The sequence below is a fragment of the Falco biarmicus genome, chromosome 5, assembly GCF_023638135.1.
Source record: "Falco biarmicus isolate bFalBia1 chromosome 5, bFalBia1.pri, whole genome shotgun sequence".
Lineage (NCBI taxonomy): Eukaryota > Metazoa > Chordata > Aves > Falconiformes > Falconidae > Falco > Falco biarmicus.
Genome location: NC_079292.1, coordinates 3,903,150 through 3,927,402, shown reverse-complemented (window position 1 = coordinate 3,927,402; position 24,253 = coordinate 3,903,150). Strand labels below are relative to the sequence as shown.

The following is a 24,253-nucleotide window of genomic DNA, read 5'->3' as shown; positions in this document are numbered from 1 at the left end:
TCAGTACTGTATCTTCCAATAGGAATAACACTCAAATATAGACTGCCTTGTCAGCAACTTCTGCAACACTTCGGGAGATGTTCCGATATTTTTTGTTTCATTTGAAAGTTCATTAATTTGACACTTTAAAATATATATGCATTATAAAATCCTGCATTTTAGCTTTTATTAAAATGTCTATATTGCAGAGAACGTGATTTTTTTCAGTTACCTTTATTTCCTTCAAGTTCCCAATTAAGAAGTATTCTTTTATTAGAGTTAGAGTTTTATTTTATATGTTGAATCAAAAAAACCCCAAAACCTTGGCACAAAACATATGGTAAAAGGATGTGTTGGCCCACTTTTCTTTTGATTTTTCTAAATGAAAAATAAAATGCTATTTCTAGGGGACGGATTGGGGGTGGATTTCTGCATTACTAAGTATATATATTGATCTCATAGTACTCTGATGAAAAGCCATCAGAACAGTGACTATTTCAGTAATACAGGTAGAGACATTTTCACACTCCCTTGAGCAGAACAGCCGCATAGGATGATACAGAAGTACCCCTGGCTTGACTTACTAACACAATTTTAAACATCTGCCTGTGGTCTTATATTTTTTGTCAGTTATTTAAAAAGGATGAAGAGATTACTGATGAAACACAGCCATTTGACAAAGCATTCATATTGTAATTAGAGAACCTCCTATCTAGCATTATTATATAAACACACACATTTATTTTTGATGTAATACCATTGATTTCAGTAGAGTCAGTTACATCAAAAATAAGACCAAAGAGAAGACAGCAGTTCACAAAGGAAAAACAGAGATGAAAGGCATAACGTTTAATGTAACATAGCCAACTGAAAAACAGGATGACTCCCATACCTAAAAAGTGCACGTACACACTAAATCTCCCTTCCCAAACAACAAATGAAATGGAGGTGAAAGCAAAGCTGTCCTCCTTCAGGTCAAATTGTTTCTGGAAATGAGAGCACCAGGGGATGATTTGACTTAAAAATAAAGACACGAAAAGTGACTACAAAAATGAAGCTAGTTATCAAGCTTAAATGTTTGGAATCTGCCTCCCTCAAATGCATTTTGCATCATTCTACCAGCCTCCACTGAACACACTTCCTCCAGTGCTATATGGGTAAATCTGATCCTCTGGATTTCCTGCAGTAGCCAACATATGCCACAGCCTGGGTTCAAATTCCCTGACAGCTCCATTCTTCTTCTCCCACAAATAGCAATTTACTATGGAAAAATTTCAAAGTCTGAGTAAAAAATAATTTAATGATCACTTGACAAGCAACATGAAAGGATAAGGCAAGCCATCTAAAACCTTAGGTTAGGTGATAAACATCTAAACCTGCCAAATCCCAACTTTTAATTTTGAATGTCTTAGAATTTATATTTATTAGGTATCTCTGAAATTAGTATGAAGTTTACATCTTAATGGAATTCAAAATTTTCATTGGTAACGCATACTTAATGTGTGTATTCTGAGGAGATGGACATCTGTCTTTCTAAACTAAGACCCCTCTGCTATCCCCCAGATTTAGGCACACAAGAATATTAAGTGTGGCTAAACCACCAGGAGTAGTCAGGAAAGTCATGGCTGTACCTCAGCCAAGAATGCTGACAACGCCATTCATCTTTTCCTAACAGTCTAGTAGTTAGACCATTCATCTATGATGCATTTAGGACCTTTTATCGCAAAGGGGATTGAATCCTCAGTTCCTGCATTCCAGGAAAATGCCACAGTCACCAGGCAAATATCTTGAATCAGACTATTTTTCACTCCTCTTCCAAAAGCTAAACACAGGATAGTCTGTCCAAACCCAGTACTTGACACTCATCAGGGAACAGAACAGATGACACAGGCCTCTCTCCATGAAACATATACACATTTTTATATTGGCATTGGATAAAAACCAGCCTGAAGAGATTTAATTGTCTTCTGGAGATACCTAACCTGTCTATAGCCACTGGGGACAGAAAATTCAATGTCCCAGTGGAGACCTAGATAGACACCTACTTCTCTGGCTGGGTAGCAAAACTGGGCACATTTGCTCATGTCCTTGGCTCAGGCACTTAGGCCGTGCCTAGTTATGAATTCAATTCAAAATTTGTATTTATCATAAAGAAATTTCATCCTATAATTGATGTCCTAGTCCAAGCCCCTTGTATGTCAAGTCTCACAAAGTGAAAAACTCACATAATTGGCTTGTACCTGATCTTTTCCACATTAGAGCTGTGTGTCAAACATCTAGAGGATGTTCCAGGAGGAGGATGTTCCCTCTTCACCCAAAGCAGCCCTGCACGCCTCTCAGCTACAGTAATCCCTATAACTGAGGTAGTACCATTCCTGAAGACATCACCTAGACCACTACTATATGCATCTTGAGTTGTATGAGTCACTTCACATGGAAGACAAGAATTTACCTCAGAAGTCTGCAAAATACCATCCTTCATTAAAATACATCAGTGATTAGGCATAATAAACACCACCATTCAATCTTATCCCATCTAGCCTAAAGCATCTTTCAAATGGGTGACAAAACTCCTTTAAGGCCTGTCCAGAGGGGGAAGGATTCAGAAGGCTGCCTCTACTGTCATAAGAACTAAGTACCAGTCTTCCTGTAACCTTGAGAATATATATTAATTTTTTTGTGTATATTTGACATGGCCACACCACAGCACCACAGAATATATCATTCTTTTGAGGCTGGAACAATTACAAGAATTGTTCTGTAAAATAAAAGAACACACTCAAAACAGATTCTCTGGACTTCATGGAGAAAAAGAAAGAGAGGCAGGAAGAAAAAGGAAAAGAACAACATCAAGAAGAAGCCCTCAGGAATAGTAGCGTATGTGGAGATCTAATGATTCTCACTTTATTTCAAAGTAATTGATCATTTTGTTATTGTTAATGATTTTAAGGTTATAGGAAGTGAGTTCACTCTGCCTTAAGAGAACATCTCCCACATCAGTGCGTATTATGTTTCATGAAATTTAGTGGAGACATCCTCAACTTTCTATTTAAAGACTTGACTCTGCACACTTTTTACTGCTAAGTCCAAACTTGCTGTGATCACACACTTATTCTACTGAAGGCCTAATTCTGCTTAGAGGATGCATAAGTCTGAGGTAATACTGAAATGAACCCTTCCATCCATCCGTTCCCTTTCAGTCACATAAAAGAAGATGAAATATCACTGCACAGCACAATTCAGTGACAAGTTCCTGTGACCAGTGTCTGTCTGAACACACAACTAATCTCTGTGAGAAAAATTAAGTCTGTCTGATGACTCAAAGCAATTTCAGAGTATCACAGCTCTTCCCCTCATACAGTTTATGAGTGATTCCACTATGACTTTCATAAAGATTGTTAAAAATTAATCAGAAGATTTGAGCTGATAAAGACCAATCAGTTAATCTATTTCATATCCTACCAATACAAGTTCGATCCCCACAGTACTCTTTCTAGGTCTTTGTCCAAGCTAGCTTTGAACTGAACAATTACTGGAGTTTCCGGGTCTGAGAAACTATTCCATAGCCTAATAGACTGAACTGCCAATTTTTTTTTTCTCCTAAATTTTTCTCTGTCCATCCTTTCATCTCTGCAGGCCACCTTATATGCTTCCTCTTCCTCTATGATTTTACGGTGTTGAATTAGTCATGGATTGTTACTGGCTTCACCTCTGTCTCCCCTATTAGCCATCATTTTGGTCAGTTCAAGAAATTTTTGTGCTTCATGTAACTCTACACAAACAATTCTACATGTTGGTTGTTATTTGATTTTCCTGTCGGATTGGGATGTGGTTTAACTACATTTTCACAGGAGCTATTATCAGTTACATTTTAGCTCCTTCAGAGATTTTTACATTGTCTTTCAATCTTTATGGGTATCCTTTTAAATTCCATTTAAGTCTTAACTTGGTCAGAAATCAGTTGCTAAGCTTCCACCAAAGGCAAATTGAAGTAAATTTTGAGGGCAGACAGAAAAGGACATGAAGATTCATAAACACCTGAGAAGTTCCAGAGGTCTTCAGAAATACCTTGGTCTGAGAAGCAAAGTAAATAAGCTCTAGCACTTGAGTTAGTGTTTACTGCATCCACTCTAACTGAAATGAGTGTTTCAGCATGTAAAATATGCCCGAGTACCCAGAGGACACCTAATCTGCTACCAATGCTCAAACCATGCCTAAGTCACCTGTAAAGCTCTGAATCCAGCACAAAAACATGACCAAGGGAGAGGAGTACACAGGTCTTATACATACACTCAATGGGGCAGGGGAGTGGGGGAAGCAGTTGTAGGATCAGTACTTGGTGCTTCCTTCTCACTCAGAGGAGTCCCCTTCTTACTAGGCCACAAATTTAGGCTATTTTTAACTTATTTTCATCATTTGCAAGCATCAGTGTTGAATTGCTTTCTGCATAAGAGTTTTCAAAAGGACTACAAGGGGCCTCACCTGGAATATGCCCCAGTCTGGCAGGTAGTGTGATTTGTGGAACAGTGTGGCAACCTACTCTCGATGATCTGTGGCTACTTTAAATGTCCTTTTCTTGTTTCCTTGATCTCTGCTGGGCTGGTATGGATCTCCGGTACTAAAGGAAACACCATACTGGGCCTGCATGCTTCCCTCCCTAAATCTGGCCCCTATCAAAAGATTTAGGGCCTCAATTATTATTTGCACTTGGCCTCCAAAATTTACAACACACTTTAGCCCTGCAGTTCTCAGCCAACACCTTTTTAGCTACTCAGAGAGATTAAATACTTAATTTTCATTGATACCATGCTTTCCCCTCTTCCTCCTGGTTTTATTTTTATGACTTACCGGTCAGAACTGGTTCCTTGCAAGCATTTTTTGGCTGTATTATCACATGCCCAGCTACGTCTCAGGAATGTTCCTCCCACAGAGCTGACCCATAGCAACATCCTGCTTCCTTTCCAACCACCAAAATTATTTCCTTAAGGGAATATCTTTCAGTTTTAGGTGAAATCCAGATTTCTTTACTATACCTAGAGCTGTCCAATATCCATTAGTAAGAATAAATATTTCTCCAGAAATCGATCTGTCACCACATTATTCACAGAGGGACAGCATACAAATTTAGAATTGTGACGTATGTCCTTATAAATGCTTTGATGTAAATGGGGAAGCGTATTAGAGAGTAGACAGGCTACCTTTAAAATCCCTACTCCAGAAAAGTACCACATCCTCCACAGTTCAGGACACAGGCTTTCAAACATCTTATTCCCTTTACATAGAGTACACCAGTGTATTTCATATGAGGGATGTATTTCATATGCTTTGTCTGCACCTTAGGGGCAACTTTTAGAATTCTTTGGTAAGTGCAAATGGGGAAGAATAGCAACGTTAGCTGAAAAAACTAACTAGGTATCCAGCAGCAGTCGCTGATGGCCCAACAGGCATTGGAACTATGTAATAAAGGCAGACATACCCCATAGGGTTTGGCCTAGGTTAATTTAAACTGCTCTGTATCTACATTATTCTGGGTCAATCTGCAGTACTGTAATCAGGAGCTGATGTGGTCAAAAACTAACCCGTCAAAAAGTGATGCCTGTTTGGCATCCCAGACATTTCCACAAGCACTTAGTGCCTGCCCAAAAAAGAGGTCAAGCACATACAGCCAGAGTGGGCTAGAAGAATGGGATTGGGGACAATCTGGATTTAGACTGGTTTAGGTTACCATGAAGCTACACTGTCGGTTGGAAGAAAAGGTCCTATTCTTCTGTATTTTGCTGTTTGGTTTTATTGTCCCACCTTTGCCTGGTTTTATTTGTATCAAGGATCAGCCAGTTCTGTTCACTTCCAGCCTCCTGTCTCAGCCTCAGAGATTGCTAATCTCTAATGAAACACAGGAATAGCCTGAGCCTTGGGCTATCATTTTACTGTGACTCTGTAAACTGAATTGTCTTTCTGCACACCCTAGCATGCCCATATGCAAATGAACAGGAGAAGCAGGTAAGAACGGTCTCACAGGCAGGAGTCAACCAAATCGAAAAAGAGGCAACCTTATTCTTTGGGTCTACCCCCAAGGTAAAGCAAGCTGTGTACAGACATACTGCTAAGTACCAGAGCTTTAGTTCAGATACTTAATGAAAATATAGAAGGGGAATATCGGAAAATAGAGATGCCTGTTACGTGCCTGCCTTCTACAGATTTTCAATAACACTTACGACCTTAGCATCTTTTATGATTTTGAAACCATTGTTAATAAAATAACATTAGACCTTTCACAAATCTGTCACTTTCTGGGCCACCTTGACCTAGATCAATATGCTGCTGTTAACAGTTATTATGTGCTGTTCACAGCTCCTCCATCAGTACCTTGTTGAAATGGCAGTTTTCAATTTGACAGGCCTTCCTGAATTAATTTTCAAGTCTGATTTTAAGAAATAATGTGTCAAATTATTATAAAACCCCTAGTACTATAACATCTATTTCATTTTCTTTATTCACTGGTGGGGTTTTTTTTTCAGTCCAAGAATTCTAGCTTGCTTTCAATGATTTAACAGAAGACTTTGCAGGTATTTTTTAAAAAAGAAATGCTCCAAAATGGATATATATGTGCAACAGCTTCATCTTCTAACACTTGTACCATGAACATTCTCACTATGCAAAATGGATGTGTAATAATTTTAGCATAATTTTAAATTCTTGATGTTGATGTAACATACCAGTTTTCAATTTCCACAGTTTGCCATTATGTGCCCACAAAAAAACATGATTTAAACTAAATACTCAAGTTCTGTGTTGTCTTTTCCAGCTGCCTTCCTCATTTGCATTATCAGGTTTATTTTTATTTCAGCTTGTATGATGTATCCTGTAGTCCCCTTCAGTTCAACTACATGGCATTTAGCATCTATGGAATCACTTATTACAAACAATGTGTTGTGCTACTTAGAGAGAATCAAGGAACTGCACAAGTGATCTTCAGGGTTGTTTCCTCAGTCTTTCTTCGCAATCACTTATTAAATTAAATTTGATTTTCTCATATAGATGAAAGAAATCAGAACCCTCAGACAACGTCAATCTATCATGAAGCATACACAGTAGGAGTGGGCAGCGCTGTATCAAATTATCTGATTTAGCAGATAGGGAATGAAATCTAGTTGCTTAACACAGGCAGCTAGTGAACTAGCCTCTCCTCCACGCCTTCTGGCTGTCACCCTACAACAGCACTGGTCTATAGGTTCTATGTCATTTATGCTCACCCTATGCAAGATGCCTTCAATACCCTTAAATATCTGAATGCATTATAACAGTAAGTGGAGGAAACTAAATCCCATTCCAAATGTTTACCTGTTATGCTAAGAATTGTCAAAACATAAAGAGTACCCAGTATTACCATTACTAATATGACCATGGTGCAAGTTTTCTTTTTCCCTTTTTGTCAATCTCATTTTATTAGTGTACTAATTCTTAATATGTTGATTTCTTAGACAAGTTACAATGCTACTTCAATATTTGGAAAGGCCTATCTAAATGTAAATGGTGACTAAGGTGCTAAACAATAGTAACAAAATCTAGTATGGACCTCTTCACATCTATTTTTTGATGGACCTGCAGTTTTCCACACAGAGACCTGAATCATCCATTATAGCTCTCAGTTGTCTATGCCCTGAGCCTTCCATTTTTAAAATTCAGGGGTTTTTTTTAGGTTTTGAGGAGACTGATGAGAATCTTACTCCCATATAAAAAGACAATTTTTACTGATGTACTGGAAAATTACAGAATTTGGAAAGAATTCCAAATTAAAGCATGTTTTTTATCAGGACCAGCTTAACATATTAAGCAATCCTTAAAATGCATCTTTTAAAGTTTTTTATACAATGAGTATTTTCAGATGTCCACAATTTATTGGGTGGGTTCACACTATGACGTAGCAGTCAGTGAACTCCCCAAGTTATGGATGTAGTTTTATTTGCATGTCAGAATTCTTGTTTCAAAGCACACTAAAAATAAAAACCACCCATGCAGTTTTTTGTTTGTTTTTACTGAAAACAGAATTTGTTCCACAAAACCATGAAACAAATGATTGGAAACTTATTAGTACTGCCTGGGGTAGAATCTGCTTTTGTTTACTTACTCAGAGTGACAGTTCAGACCTCAAATGGATCAGAATGTAGCTCACTTCACAATGAAGTGAAGAACAAACTTATTTTAAATATAGATTAATCCATATCACAAAGAAAAATCATAGTTCGTAAGCATTAATCAGTAAAGTAGTTTTACCTCACTGAATCTAAATCTGTCCTGTCCCTAAATGAGCATAGTAAGACAGAACTGAATGCTAGAACTTCCCAGTATGAATATAAGTTAAGAAAAAGGGATCCTGAAAAAAATCAATCTCTAGAATCTTAACTATCTATCTGAAAATTTAGTTTATTTGTACAGGAATTGCAATATTTTTAAAATAAATACCCACACAGAAATGGGTATTCATATTTTCTGTAACTTTATAAAGCACAGGAAAACATGACGCTACTGTAATTCCCCATTAAAATCTGGAAATGTATGTTCTGAAAGAGAAGAAACCCTATGTTTCTCTATTTTCTTCCATGGAATTACTCAGGGTGTTAACCAATCATGATTTCAGATTAGACATTTTGCTCCAAGTTATTCTTGGAGTAAACTGTGGTCTCTTTTCAGGAACTGTGAATCATTGAACGTCAGTAGACCCAGTATTCAGCATTCAGGATAGAGGAACGCACCTAACTTTTCAGGTGGTTCTTCAGGTTTTGGACAACTCCTTTCAACATAAAGTCCACAAAAATCACAAAACCTTTGCTAGCATTTTGGATTTAGGACTTCAGGATCAGTTATTTGCCACAAAGTGTATTTTGATAAGGATGATGGAAAATAGAATAGGTGGGTTTCAGTACATCGGTATGACAAAGGAGTGCAAAGCTTTGAAAAGAGTGTACTAGTGGAAGCAGTAATAATATGCAAGAGAACTTGCATATTACAAGGCAATAGTGTGGGCACACTCTATTTAGGTTCTTCAGTTTAATAAGGATTTCATTTCTATTTAGCTTCTTCAGTGCATGAAGGACTGTCCTGTTTTCAGCTGGGAAGCACTTAAGACCATCCCTGGGGCCATGAAGACCATCCCACGACTCTACTTGTAAGCTTGTCTTAAACTACCATTTTTTTTGTAACACAAGAGTTAGAAACATGACTTTTAACCTTTCTGAGACTTAAGACATCCAATTCACAGGCTAACTTGGTGGAAATTAACAGAAAGGAATCTAATTCCAGTACTGCAGTGATGACCCATTTATAAGTTATGATACCTTTTGCAAACAATTAGAGCAATGGAAACTACTGAGAGCATAAAAATGTCTTGAAAGCCATGCAAATAAAACAATAGGCTAAATCTACGTCTTGGGGTACAATCTATAGAGTATGCACTGAAGCACATGGCTATGACATGTCAAGAATTAGTATTTTCTCTCATAATTAACACTAGTACTACAGAGAATAATATAAAATTAATACAAAAATATTAGTAAGCTTAGTTAAAGCACTGGACTGTAACTAGGACTGATGATGTAGATATGCAGTTAGATTAAATGAAAAGTTAATTATGACTAACTTAGTTCTGGTAGTTCGTATGTACAGTCACACATCCAAATATCACAAATTTTTCATCTTCTGCAGAAGTTCTGCCCTTTCTCAACCTGGTATATAAATATTAAAAGTAGAACATATAAACGTTTTAACATCTAAAAGGTATTTCAGGCTAGCTTCCAATTAATGTGGTAGTGGTTTCAGAAAACCTTATTCAAGTAGCTATTTCAGGACCCCCCTACTGAGACCTGAGTTCGTTTTAGAGGACTGACTTTGTGATGCATAATGTTTGATGAAACAGTGGTCTCAGAGCTCATGAGGCTCTAACTGGCTGACAGCAGGAATTAAGAATACAGATGGTTCTTGGTGACAGCAGGGATAGTGATTTTCTTAACCCACATTTCTAGAAAACCAAGAAATTCAGAGGAACATGGCTGAGGATGATCTGCAAGAGAATCAGGCTGATTTAATGGTCTATTTCACCACATAAGTGTATTTGTGAGAGCCCTTTCTGCTGCTGCTAAGATCTCTCACAAGGCAGTGGCAGGCATGCCATCATGAAGAGGGCCACACAGAAAAAGAGAAGACAGAGAAGAAAGACATCAGGATGCACAACTGTGCATATATGCGGACTCTGAAGCGAGGATGTACTCCTGGTCCCACAGCTTAAATATAGCCAAAGACTGTTTCCCCAACAATCTTGGCTATGAATGACAAAAAATCCAGGATGATAACTTCCTGCTTGTTTCTAAAAGCTGTTCTTTGGATTGGGATGAAGGGATACACCAACCTCCTGAAAAAGAACCTCCATAATCTTGGTCTGTATGTAGTGGTTTTGTTACAGTTAGGACAGTGGGAGATCTCAGTAGATGAACTGCTGACAAGTGGATTTAATGTATCTGTTTCATAAGCTGACCACTTCTCACAATGGGGAAAAGGGAAACTTAATTTGGCATGGCATGCATGTCTGCATCATTCCACTGCTCTAATCTGGTGATGCCTGAAACCTTATTTTGGTGGGTATTGTGTCCTGGAATGACACAGAACTAGAACTGGTGGGATGTCAAAAAACTTCCAAAAACAGCTTAACAAAATAAAATCACCTGAACTGTGAAGATGTGAAATGCACATTTAGAAACACTCAAGAGTTGTAACATAGGTGAGGCCAAGTACAGGAATGCCAGGGTTATGGAATATCTAACAACAACATTAGTATCACCAATAAGGACATGTATAAATAACAGTATTTTTATTATAAAGTTACTCCGAATTTCTAAACCTCTAAAAATATTAACTCAGGACTTCCAAATTCACTAAGGTAGGTAGCTAAAGATTGTTACTCTTATTTTTACTGCTGGGGAAACTGAGGCAGAGAGGTTCAGTGACTTACCCAAGGCCACAGAGGGAGTCACTGTCAGAGCCGGGATTAGAGCTCAGGAGTTTCTGGCTCCCAGTCCCAAGCTCAGACCACTAGACCATGGCCTCAGGACATTTCCAGCTGGTCTTCAGTCTAAAAAAAAGTAAATTCTCAAGTATGTTACAAGTATGTAACATATATATATATTTATTCTTACTTTGAATGTAATGGTATGAATGAGAACACATTGCTCATAACTAAGTGATGAAAAGCAAACCATTAAATTTTATCTGAGTTACCTTTATCATACACGTGTATGATAAAGGTAACTCAGATACACATGTGTATGATAAAGCGCTGCAGAAAAATCTTGATTTAAATTGCAGCCAATACAAACAGCTATTGTATTTTTCAGGGTAAGGAACAAATCGCCTTTCCAACCCAGCCAGCATGTCATTTATATTAATGGTGAGGAATGCTAAGTTTCTCTGTGTGTAAGTAAACTCTATTAAGAAAGTCACGTCCCGTGGTGAAGCTAGATCCTTAGTAAATTTTACTAACTAAGCACTGAGCTCCATGTCAGAGTAATTACACCTTTTATCCACTGTGAGCTCTCTCTTAGCTTCTTCATACTCTTTAATTTCCCACTTCAGCTAATTTAGCAGTAAAATTGCAAAGGTTTTAAAAGGTTAGCTACTGAGGAACTGGTGCATGAATGTTCTGTTAAGCTCCATGCATTGAAATCACATCATGTAGAAGAAGGAATTAATTAAGTAACAATTACGTAGTGATGGATCATTGACAACATATATACACTTTAGTGCTAAAATTAGTTTCCCCTGTAAATCCAATACATTGTGTATCTTCTCATCCATACACTGGCAAGTTTTATACTTAAAAGATAAAATGGACAGGTCCCTTAGCAATATCTTGTTTTTTTTAAAAAAGTCATATCTTCCGGCACTATTAAAACTGCATAGTATTTTAAAAAATCATATAGCTTCATTTTTAAAAAAAAGAATTGAAAGAGCAATAAGAATAGCAAAAGGGGAAGAAATTTTTAAGGCAGGTGATTTTAAAGTGACTGTAAAGACATTTGTTATATGAAGGTACTTAGGATGTTGAAAGTGCTAACAATTGTGTAGTATTCTCTTGCTATCTTCTTTTACATGCTGCCATATTGTTTCCTTGTATTGACAGTCAGCTGCTTAATACATAGATTGGCAGTTTGCCCAGTCAAAGCTCAATTCTAAAAGCCTCTTAGCAGATGAAAAATCTTTGGTTCATTCACACCTTGTAGAAAGGATGACAGGGCAGAAGTGACACCCAGATCCACTTAGAGTATACTTTGAGTCTGATTTTCCGTTGCCTTGCACCTTGTGTAGTCATTTATAGCTGTGCAAAGTGAGCACAAAATGGGTATAAAACACTGCTACCCATGTGAGGAGAGAATTTTTATTTCGTTGCATTATTTCCAGAGGTGATCACAAGAAGTGTCAGGCAGTGAAAAAATCTGGCTCTGCATAAAAAGTCTAAACAATTTTGACACAAACCATAAAGTAGCATCAGCGCTTTCCAGACAGTTTACAGAAATTGCACTTTTGCTTTAGAGCAATAGGTATTTTAATTTGCTGCTTGCTTGGTATTTTCACAGAAAAATAATAGATGTTAAACTCACCTACATGAAACAATCCTAGTTCTTCCTTTTTTTGGTAGAAATATATTTAACTGTGAGTCTGACATAAAAAGGAACTCATGTCCTATATAAGATCTCTAGCAGTCCTACCTTTCCACATGCTACTTCTAAACCCAATACATTAAAAAGCTGGACTTCTACACAACCTCCTGGAATCACTGTGAAAGCTGGTATTATCACGAGAGCTGGTCTCAGTCCATCAGAGTTCAATACTGTTCTGGCTTTAGTGTGGGTGGCAAACTATTGTCTCAGCATTTACCAAATAATGATATGACTGCTATATGATCTACCACCACTACGATAATGCAAGACCTACGGCCAAGTATCTCCAAGATATAAACTAATATTAGCAGGAAAAGCCTGCAAATATTAGATTAACAAATATGTTTTAACAAAATTGATAGCTAACAAATTAAGAACCTAATCTGGCTGTTGCTGCAGACATGGTAAAGAATTATTTCCACTAAATGACAGACATTTAGTGTATAATAATTAATTCAATACGTTTGGACATTTGTTTCCCCATATTAAAATGGTGGCCATTTTTCTAGCTCTTCCCAGCCAGAAATCCTTCCCATTACACCGAAATGCAATGATGGGCCTGGCAGCTCAGGTGTGTTGATTAGAAGCAGAAATAGAAGTTACATGACTGCATCAGCAGCTGTTGACCTCAGAGTACTGTTACAGTAAATAGTGTCTTCTGCTCTTTCTTTTAGAAAAGTTATTCTCTTTTAATCAAAGTCATGCATTTGATATAGTCACCCTAGGACACAGCTCCCAAACCTATTAACATTGTGCAAAGCTTACCCTTCAACCAAATGACTAAAGAACAAATGAACGTATTTGTTTATTCTTAATATTTCAGTAATACTGTACTATAGATTGGGGGTTCTTTAGCTTTTTTTTTTTTTCTTTCTTTTTTCTTCCTCTAGTTTGGAGATATTCTATTTTCTTTTCTTTCCGCCCCCCCTTCCCCTTCTGGATTCAGTGCTTCTTGAAGTATTTTGAGTTGCTAGTCTGGCTTGACTGAAAAGTACTGTGTGTTTGTTGTGTGTCTGCATCTGTGATACCAACTGTTGAAGACTGCTTGATGTTAGATGAGGGTTTGTGCTCAGAGTTGTTCTACCATTGGCTCTCTGGCAGAATCTCTTCTCACCAATGTCAATGATGTCTCTGTGTGGAGGAAAGTCCCTTTTAAAACATTACTCTTGCCATGGCCTTAATTTTACTGATGGGGCATGGTAGTGATTTCATTTCTGTTAATCAAAATCATGAGTCATTCCATTCATGTCAATAGCATTAAAGAGATATACAGACAAGTAAGAGTTCAGAATCAGGCTTCTAGTGTTTAATCTGAAAGAATATCTGAATCACTTCATTAAAGATAGATACTGGAGAATAGATCCTCTGCTTACTTTGCATTACTAAGTCATGCCATTAGCATAAAACATCAAATAAAGAACTACAATGACAGCTGGCAATGTGTCACAGTACATGGGTTTTCTGTTGACCTCAGGTACAGAAAATATGCCTGAAGTAACGAGATTTAGGGTAATATTTCAAGTATGACAAAGTTACTGTATTGGGTCTCCTTGCCCTTGGAAGTTGGCGTTAATGTTTCAAAACCTTATTTCCTTCCTTTGGCTTTTTTTTATGTCACTCTTACATAACTTGAATGCAGAAGATCTAAAGGCAAACAATATTTAAGTAAGACCTCAAAGACTGAATTAAGTTGTATAGCCCCATCCACAACGAATATTATGTCTGGTAAATACAGGACATCAAAGCATCACAATTCATAAAGTTTTGTTTTGCAGGTATCTCATAAAGCACTATCAAATCTTCATTCTTTTTTAAAAAGAAAAAAACACACTAATTTTCCAAAATATAGACTTTCTAAAACAATAAAAGGTTTTGTACTGGTGTCTGTCTCCTGCTCAGACAGAGAAATTGTGCAGGGGATGATGGGCCTTAATTTAGTCCTCAATGATAAGTACTTTTAAGACTAAATATTCTTGAAATTGCACTTATTTAAATTACACTCAAGCTCCATGTAAATCTAAAAAAAGATTAGAAGTCTACCAAGCTATCAGAATATTGCTTTATTACATCTTTTCAAATTCTTTCCATTTATTAAATCAAAGAATTATTGGCATTTGAGAACATTTGCTAGAAATCTATTTGATATATTACAGGCCCTAGAAACTATTACTGTCATATATACTTCCAGCTTCACTACAAGCACATGCCCCAAGACACCAAATCAGACAGTTTATTGAGCAAACCAGGACCAAAAGGAAGCTGAAAGAAGGGAACTTTTATTGTGTTTTCTATGGGTCTCACTGACTGTCTCACTGCAAACTAAAGATCTATCTGTTCATCTTGCTTTTCCAGTAAAGTGGGAATATCAAAAATATTTTCTTCTCAATTCCCAAGGAAAGCTTTCTTTTTGCCCTGCTAGACCATGTGTTCAGTTTTATACCCTACACTTCCTCAGCATAAGAAAATTCTTCTACAGTGAAGTGATAAGATACTGTCTTCAGGCTGAATAGAAATGTTGGTTAAACCACTGGTACCTTTTAAGAAAACCTCGATATAATTTTGACTCTTAGTAGCTGTGGGAATTACATATTTTTCTTGGTTTTGTGATTAACATTGCTATGTATTTCAGTAAGCACACTTGGGCACATAGCTTAATTATAACACAAGAGACTTCACATATCTTTGCTGAAAAACAATTAGAAATCTCACTCTTTGTTTTTCAATAAACTAAAGTGAATGAGAAACTGAAGAAATATAGAAGTCACCTACCGTGGTTGTCTTTATCCGTCCTCCTGGTTGTGTACAGGTCCAGCCTGATTTATTGATTAGCAAATCACAGCCTTCTCCTTCTAAACATGGAAGCATTTCACACCACTGTTTTGTTTTGATAATTCGTGCTATGGAACAGAAAAGAAAAGACAAAAAAAAAACAAAACCAAAACAAATTGGCAGGAGAATTCACATTTCACTTATCTCTAAACACTTTCCCATTTGAGTTGTCTATTTTCATCATCTGATAATGCAGCTGTAGGTTATGATGTAGACAGCTCTAGGCAATTTACAAAATTATTTACACCTGCTGTGCCAACAAATTTCATAATAAAAACAGAACTTCAAAACCAACAATAAAACAAAAGAGAGCTCTGTTATAAATCAAAAGAGTATAAAAGTTAGCTAACTTTTAAATTCCATGCTCCTTACAGTCAAGGAAATATTGTTGGGGGGCTAACAGCTGAAGACTTACTATCCTAATTAATCATTATTGTAGCCTGAAAGTGACCAGAGGGGGATCCATTGTGTTAGACTGTATAAACCTGAGCAGACACCCCTCATCCTGAAGCGCTTACACTGTACATAGACATGAGACACACAATGGAGAGAGAAAAGCTATAATAGTTAGAGGGGTCAACATAATGACAGCAATTGTGAAACTGTGATACTTGCAATCGTAGGGATATAGTTAGGGGTAGGAACCAGGAAGATAAGGACAGGTGTTGAAAGAAGTGAAGGTTGGGAAATCACAGGGAAGGAGGCAATAAGCAGAGGGAAAAGACTGGAACAAACACTCTATTACCCTATTACTACAAGGGGAAGGAAGTCTAGTCAGGAAGGTCCCTAACTGTCTGAAAGGTGGTTCTGTGTTTTTTGGCTCCTCTTAATTCTTGCATCTCTGGTAAGCTGGTTCTGCAAAATTTCCTCAAAGTCACACACAGTAAGTAGTCTTGGAACAACAGAGCTCTGTGTGCATTCAAGTAGATGCAGAAGAGCTGTAGGGAGAAATTTTTCTCCAAGGCAGGGAGAAAAGGGGCTTTAGTTCCCGTAGACTTCTTTCTGGATTATACTACTACTACTTCTTTTGAGTTACTCTCTGTAGTAACTTTCTCCTAGAATATCAATCAATATGACTAATATCTAATATTTCATTATTCTTTCACTCTCCCCCTGTAGACAAAATTGTAGGGTGGAGTGTTTGGGATAATTTTTATAAAATGTGTAGACAGAGATGCACTCACTTGCATGGTACCATATACTCATGTTAAACAAGGTGAGGTTCTCCAAACAATCTGTCTTTTACTCTCAACTGTAAAGCTTGCAGTTCACAGAAAATGATCTTCAGTTCCTTCAGAGATCATCTCAGCAATCCTGGGCTAGACTGTAAGAAAGCTTCACCACCTCAATTTGTATGTAAGTGTCCTAGGCCTCAAGTGCAGACCAAGTTCCAAAGTTCCACACACAAAGACACAGATCACATCCTCTTCTATGCTGATGTGTGACACCAATATATTCCATATATCTTCAAAAGTCATGAGACCAACAAAAAGAGAATTATAGGAGAAATACTTAGCAAGGTAAGTGTACAAGAAGTTTATGATGCTCCAAATTAATTTTAGGTCCAGGGAGCTTAAAAGCGGGCATTTATACGCCATGGTGGTTGAAGCTTTTTATGCTCACTTGAACATGTGATTCAGCCTCCCTATGCTCCTGACTTCCTCTATCTGGAACTACCTAAGAATACAATTCCCAGTGCCGCTGGGTCATGGCAAGAAATAGAAGTGTTATTTAAAGTCTTTTAATAAAATCCTTTCCAATATTTTGACATGAAACAACTTGTGTCCTCAGTCCCAGTACAATTGTTGGTAGGCCCTAGCAATATAATGAACACTTATTTCTTTCAGTGGAATCTCAATATGAAATTCATATTAAGATTTTCATTATAAAAACCACTTTAGCTCCCAAACGTCTACATTGGAATTTGCACTGTTCATTAGACAATATATTTATATTGCTGAAGGAATGATTCCCAAACAATTTTCATAACTAGAATTTTTTGAAGCAAAACTGCTAAGTTTTTATAGTGTGTAATATACAGAAATTTGGATTGTGCTTGGGGTCCGTAGGTACTGCACTACTGAGAACTGGATCATACCACTTTTTGAGGCTAACATCTCCTATGTAACAGATAATAGCCCATCCTTTCCAAGTGAAGGCATGCATACAGTTGCAGGCTTTACAGAAAAAGCTCAGTAAAATGGCAACACCAAACCTCACCCATTTGCATGCATATCTTTTGCAATGCAGATATGGAAATGTCTATTTCTTTCAATGTTTCAACAATATGAAGGATCACTGAAAGACTGAATAGTCAAACTCAAAAATATATACTAAATTGCCTCTACTGTCTGAGGTGGGAGGTTTTCCTGGAAAAGTAATTTGAACTAATCTTTAAAAAAAATATGTTTCTCTCCTTTGTGAATTACTCTCAGTGTTTGCTTGGTTGCGCTCTCAGAACACAGCTATCTGTAATATCACCAACATATGGAGTCCTTGCTCTGGGTATTCGCTATATACACACAAATTTAGAACACACTAAGAGTATTTTACAGAACATAAAGTCTAAAATATTACTGTGTTAAGTTCATGCATTTAGGCTTTGAGAATTGGAACAACTTCTTTTGCAGGAAAAAACTACCCGGCTCACATGAAACGAATCAGTACCAAACCGGCAGTGCAGGATATGTTCTGCAGGATCAACACCAGTAACACAACAAAGTAAAGTGTAGTACGAGACACCAGATGTTCATGAGCCCTTGCAGAGGCCTGCACACGCTTCGGAACTAACCCCAAGCACCCCCAGCAGCCAGACACACACCCCCTGCAGCGGCCTGCGGCAGCCCCCCCAGCAGGGTGGGCACCGGCTCCAGGGCCACCCCTGTGGTGAGGCAGCCCCCGGGGTCTCTCCTCCCCATCCAGCTTTTGGACCTGACCCTCGCTTTGTTTCAAAAGCCTGGCAAGCGCACTCGCCCCCACACTGCCGCTGTCAGAGGCCTCGGTCACTGGGCCGATTGCCATGAGCAGGCCGAGCGGGTGCCCTCACGCCAGGGAGTGCAGCGAGGCCTGGACCAACACTCGGTCTCTGACACACGCACAGTCCCAGTTTCGAAAGGGAGGCCATGATCGTGTCTGGGATTACATCTAATTTTGCATTTTCACTTTTCAGTTTGTCCATTAAAGCAGAGAAAGTATCACGGTGAAGCGAAATGCATAATATAGGGAGGGAGCAAAGTATGCAATAATTTTATCAGGGTAATATCAAGAATTTCTACCAGTAATTGAAACTGAGTTACGCTAGTCAAAGTGAAGGAATACGATGTATTTCCTGAGGCAGTATAGCTGCCTTTTTAGTGTGTATATTCAACAGGGGTGAAATTCAGCCCTCTGCAGACGAGACAGCAAAAAGCCTATCAGATTCTTCAAATCCACTCCAAGCTCCATTATAAAGAATTAAGTGGCACTTAAACGATATACAGGCTTTGTGCTGACCTTCTGCAAAGAACAGAATTTCATCTTATGAATCTGAACTGATACTACTTTGCATCTCCTAAGAAGAGCTGTGCCCCCTCGCTTAAACTGAAGTTAATCGGAACTGACAGCACTCAGCAAATGGTAGAGTTGCTTTCCTGGGTAATACCGTTTGAACTGGAGAACAAACAGAGTCTATCCAAGGGTTTCTCACACGAACAGTTCAAATAGTTCTGAGGTGTTGCAGACAAGCAGAGGTTATATAAACATGACACCAAGCTACCCACCAAGGTGTTCTTAACTGTTTTGTATGATAAAGCAATAAGCAATGGATTTCCAGTTATTAGTAAAAAAAATAAATAATTCTCTATTCATGATCAGTATAGTCCAATCTAAGACTGATCAACTGAGTAGCGTTTCAGAACACCGCAGATAATTTTCTGCTAAATACTGCAACTAGACATTTTGTCAGTAAGGTCCTCGCCTGGTTTAACATTATATATATACTTTCCTATATAAAATCAGCTTTATTTTCTATACTGTCTTTTCACACATTCACTCTGCATTCGGGCAGTTATCAGCTGCTGCATCTCTAGCCAATCTAATAACTGAAAATCATGAACTTTTTGTGATAGCACAAAAGTAAGATAAATCTTGTTCAGCAGCAGTAAGTACAAAAACTTACTGCCACCTAAAATACCTGAGATTAAGACACTCAGATTCTTACAGTTTGTTTTCTCTTGTTTAATGTTGGAGAATAAACTTGGAAATAAAAGTAAAAATTATAAATTTTTTTTTTTAGTCAAATGAGAATATTGATTAAAACAGCATTTGGGTACTGAGATTTAAGATTTCTGAATATATTGTTGCTCCTATGCACAAAAAGGTGGAGTGTGAAATGAATATTTACAAATCATAATGAAAACCATGGTTGAGGAATCTAAATAAAGTAGAAAAAAGATGGCTCAGTTGATGTTTATTAGTCAATTCCAGATGCCTGAAGTAGCAAAAGGAAGATTCTTTGTAGTGGGGAGGAGGGAAAATTTCTGATAAGCCAGATATACCATTTTGAAACATGCTTCTTTAAAGTGAACCTACCTCACCTATACTTCTTATAGAATGATGTTCTCCATGTTATTTTTTTTTTAATGAAACTTTTAGAACTTAATACAAGCTTAAAGTATGCATTGGAGAAAATATTTCCTTTTTGGTTTTCATACATTATTTCACTGTTCTTTTCCTTGAACTTTGAAAAAAACCTGATCAGCATAGCTTATTCCCAAAGTTCAGAAATGCCATTGGATTCATCAGTTTAGATGTAGCTAGACAAACACATTTATCCTAGTGTTCCTCGCCCTATTAACTCTGAACAGGACCCACATCTTTTATAATTAGTCACCTCCAACTGATCCCAACTGGTTTCATCATCCCACTTCTCTCCCAGTCGCTCTGTTCTCTTTGCCTCATGTTTTTCCTCCTCCTATTTTTTTCAGCTGTAGCCTTTTGCTCCGACCATTTCTCTCCTCTGCCTGATTCAGTACATGTACACTGCCTACGTATCTAAGATCCCAAAACACTTTGCAGAACTTATTACACTTAGCTATTTTACCTATGACTGATAAATGCTGTTCATTGTCCCCATTTTACACAGGGGTTAATCAACTTGACCAAGGTCACACAAGAAATTTGTTGCAGAGCTGGAAACAAAACCTCTGAATTCTTAGTGGTCACTAGCCTGGAGACCTTTCTCTGTCCCACTTACCTTCAGAAAGAGAGCGTGCTTTAATATTATAAGTATAAGAAATTAAACAACTACAACAAATATGCAAAGTAATAGGTTTTTAAAGACATACATCAGTTAAATTGCAGCAGCAGGAAAGAGACCAGCAGAAACAGAAAGTGAATCACAGTACTGTAATAAGACATTGCAATCATGAACTGCTTTTAGAGCAGCAATTTGACTGTAATAGTGCATAAGCCCCAAATGTTAATCTATTTTACTACACAACAAGGAAACATCACAACCCTTGGACACCTTTTCCAGCAGTCATTCTGCTCCACTTAAAAAATTGGAAGCAGTGCTAATTCACAAAGAGTTAGCTCATCTCAATTATTTATAGGGCATCTAGACCAAAGACTATTTGGTTCTAAAAACAGCAATATAGCAATGTCTAGACACCCATTTTATCATTTTGCTCTTGCTGTCAAGTTTGGGAGGGATACTTGAGCAGAAGTTGAGAAATATGCAGAAAAAAGTGATCTCCGGTGAGCTACAGAGAGGTTACAAATTGAGACCAGGTAACTAGATGAAGAGTAATAGACTGAATGACAAGGCAGAGGCTTTTCCTGCAGCTCTCCCCAGTTATAGTTCCAGTACAGGAGAAATCCTACTGCAACCCCAGGATTGAGAAGAGACCTTCACTATTGACCTGCTCCCTGAAAAAGAATGAAAACCTCGGTTTACCACAAACAGTGCCGATTACACTACAGACAACATATATTTGGGAGAAGCAGGATAATATACAGGAGATAATCTCCAAATTATGCAGTCATCCATGCCATCCCAAAGGACTGCCTAAGGGGCACTCCTGCCAGTTACGTGAATGGTCCCTAAGAATTCAGCTGTATCATAACTAGTTGCTGTATTAAGCTGTGTGACTGTAGAAACTTCGTAAATCACAGCAGCATAGGTTTAACTTGAAAACTACTGCATTTAGCAAGGCATCCAGGCACAGTATTAATATGTAATAAATCCCCAGAACACCAGACAGAAAATAACCCCCCAAAACAAATAAACAAACAAAGAATTAAGTAACAAAAGCTGAAGTAGAATCCAGATTCTAGGAGCACTCTCATGAAAATCAACAGCTCTTATCTTCTTTCCTGTTTGTGTCTCCAATTAGCAGAATTTCCTCATCACAGTGCGCCCCAAAATAAATAAATAAATAAACAATGAAAATGAGATATGAGAGTAAATGCATAGGGACACAAGATATCTGACCTTTTTGTAGTTTAGAAACAAGCACCTATTTACCTGGTCTCTCTCTTCTCAGTTCTTTGAAAACCTTAATACCGTGTGACTCTGTGATCTAGTAATAGGTATCTTAGGTTTGTTTACATTCAGATGTTGAAATATTTGTATGAAAGAAGCACTATCCTAAAATGGAAAATGCCCTAAAAATCAGCTTCACAGCTAATTCATGTCTGTTTAAATTTTTATTTTCAAGGCCCAGTTTTCTTCTATTTATAATTGCTCTCACTTGAATTTGTAATACATCTCCACGTTTGTTCTCGACCCCTTAGCTTTTTGCTGGCAATTGCCACAATTGCTTACACAGAAAAGTAATACAGTGAATGTAACATATTTTTCAAATGCTTACAAAGCAGTCTAACAGAAACAGAAAAAAAACCCAAACACACCAATCCAGTATCTTCTACCAAATCACACAGGGTCACAACAAGAATCCTGACAGTCATAATAAATAATATTAATAATTATTTATTATTAATAATAAATAAAAGATAATACCTACACGTTTAATTTTGTTTAGGTACAATACATGTACTCCTAGCCTTTTCTGAGTTGGTGGTTTCTAACTACATACTAAAATGCCAATGCTTTAAATAGGCAACCTGGCCCACAACTTTGCCCAGGATTTCAGCATTTGCCTGGATATCCACAGATGTACATATCCACTGGTTTTCAATCTGTGAATGATCTAATGCTTCATTGTCTGTGGGTAGTTAGTGCTTGCTGTCTAATAAGAGATGCTAATTGAACAGCTACCCCTAGAGAAAGCCTTTGTCAGGACTCAGTGTCTTCTGTTTCTGTCCCCTGCTGTTCTGCTCTGCTGTATTCAATTAGTGTGCTGGAAGCAAAGTAAAAATTACTAAAAATCTGATCTGTGATATGCCAGCAAAGAACCCTTCAGAGATCAGGTTTTCATCACATTTCACTTTGCTGCCAGCATACTGAGAAAAGCAAATTTAACTGGAGAGAGACAGCAATTTTGGACCCAAAGAAGGGGATCTGAAGACAACAGTAAAGAATAGAGACAAGGGAGGGGTATAATGGAAACTAAAAAGACAGATAATAGAAAAAAGAAAATAATAAGGCAAGAAAGAAAGGAAAAAGGGGACAAAGCCTAGCTATATGTAGTAGCTGCTGAGTCAGATGACTAAGGTCAAAAACTTGCACAACTTGTTCAGTGGAGTCAGTAGGACTGTTGCCTAAACTCCCCAGTTACCGAATTCAGGTTTACCTAAACAAGAACATGCACGAAGTTTATTTAGATCAAGCTGACCCACCCTCTGAAGTTGTTAAATGACACGCCCTCTCAAGCATCCACCATCTCAAGTCCTCAAAACTGATGACTGGAAGGACTTCTAATCAAGGGAGTCAACCTTGGGAACCAAAGAAGACATGATAAGAACGCCGTTATGTAAATTATGCAGAAAGAAGCCTCTGAGTGAGAAAGTTCTGCCGGCAAGAGGAGTCAAGCTGATAAGCTGTTGCAACCCTCAGAAAATCAGTTGAAAGTAGGACAAAGGTGATGGTAGTAATGGGAGATCACGACCTCCAGCTCGAATAGCTCTCTTGAAAGGGGGCAAACCCTGGCTTTGAGAGCATGAGGAGCTGGTGAAAACTTCAGTTTATCTGAGGATGTGCACCGATCTGCTTTAGGAGAGAAAAACTTGTAACCAGTCCTGTACGGAATGACAATGAATATGTAACGTACTAAGAATATGCAAGGACTCTACTGTATATGTGTACCCTCGAGCAGCTTGGGTGCGCATGTTAGGAGGAAAAATCCCCCATGTCCCCAGTACTGCAACAAGCCAATGTCGGCTTTCTAAACTGTCATTTGGCTTGGAGCGTTTTCCTGGTTACGATTTTCAGTAACAGGTTAATGTGGGTAAGTGAAGACTAAAGACAAGAACTGTTTGGGTGGGTTTGTTCTTTTTTTTTTTTTTTTTTTTTTTTTTTTTTTAAGTACACTAAGTTCAGTCCTCCTGATATGATCAGAGTACTACAGTGGCAGACCAGATTTACTGTGATTAAAGGAAGAACGTGAAAGAACTGGGCAGATATTTGTGACCATGCCTATGTTATGCAAGGAAGGCTGGGCAGGTGTGGAAGAGGGGAAAGGACCCCAAGAACCCCTAGCTATGAAGCATGTGAACATATATCAAGATAACTACTGAGCAGATAGCAAAGCAGGAATTTAAAAGAGGAAGCCACAGTAGGAATAAATTAAATTATGTAG

At 37.8% G+C, this 24,253-nt stretch overlaps 1 protein-coding gene across 6 annotated transcripts in view; it reads right to left on the bottom strand.

Moving 5' to 3' along the window:
* TAFA5 (TAFA chemokine like family member 5) overlaps positions 1-24,253 on the bottom strand; it is a 451,127-nt gene that overhangs the window by 62,711 nt on the left and 364,163 nt on the right. For 4 of the 6 annotated variants that reach the window (XR_008822310.1, XR_008822311.1, XR_008822313.1 and 1 more), the window contains 2 exons: positions 15,456-15,583; positions 10,982-11,101 (listed from right to left, as the gene is read on the bottom strand). Coding sequence is in view for 1 of the 6 variants with exons in the window: in XM_056341790.1 (XP_056197765.1) it covers positions 15,456-15,583 (128 nt within the window). In the remaining 5 variants the exon portion in view is untranslated. The remainder of the gene's footprint in view (positions 1-10,981; positions 11,102-15,455; positions 15,584-24,253) is intronic. The other 2 variants (XR_008822312.1, XM_056341790.1) reach the window with 1 other exon arrangement.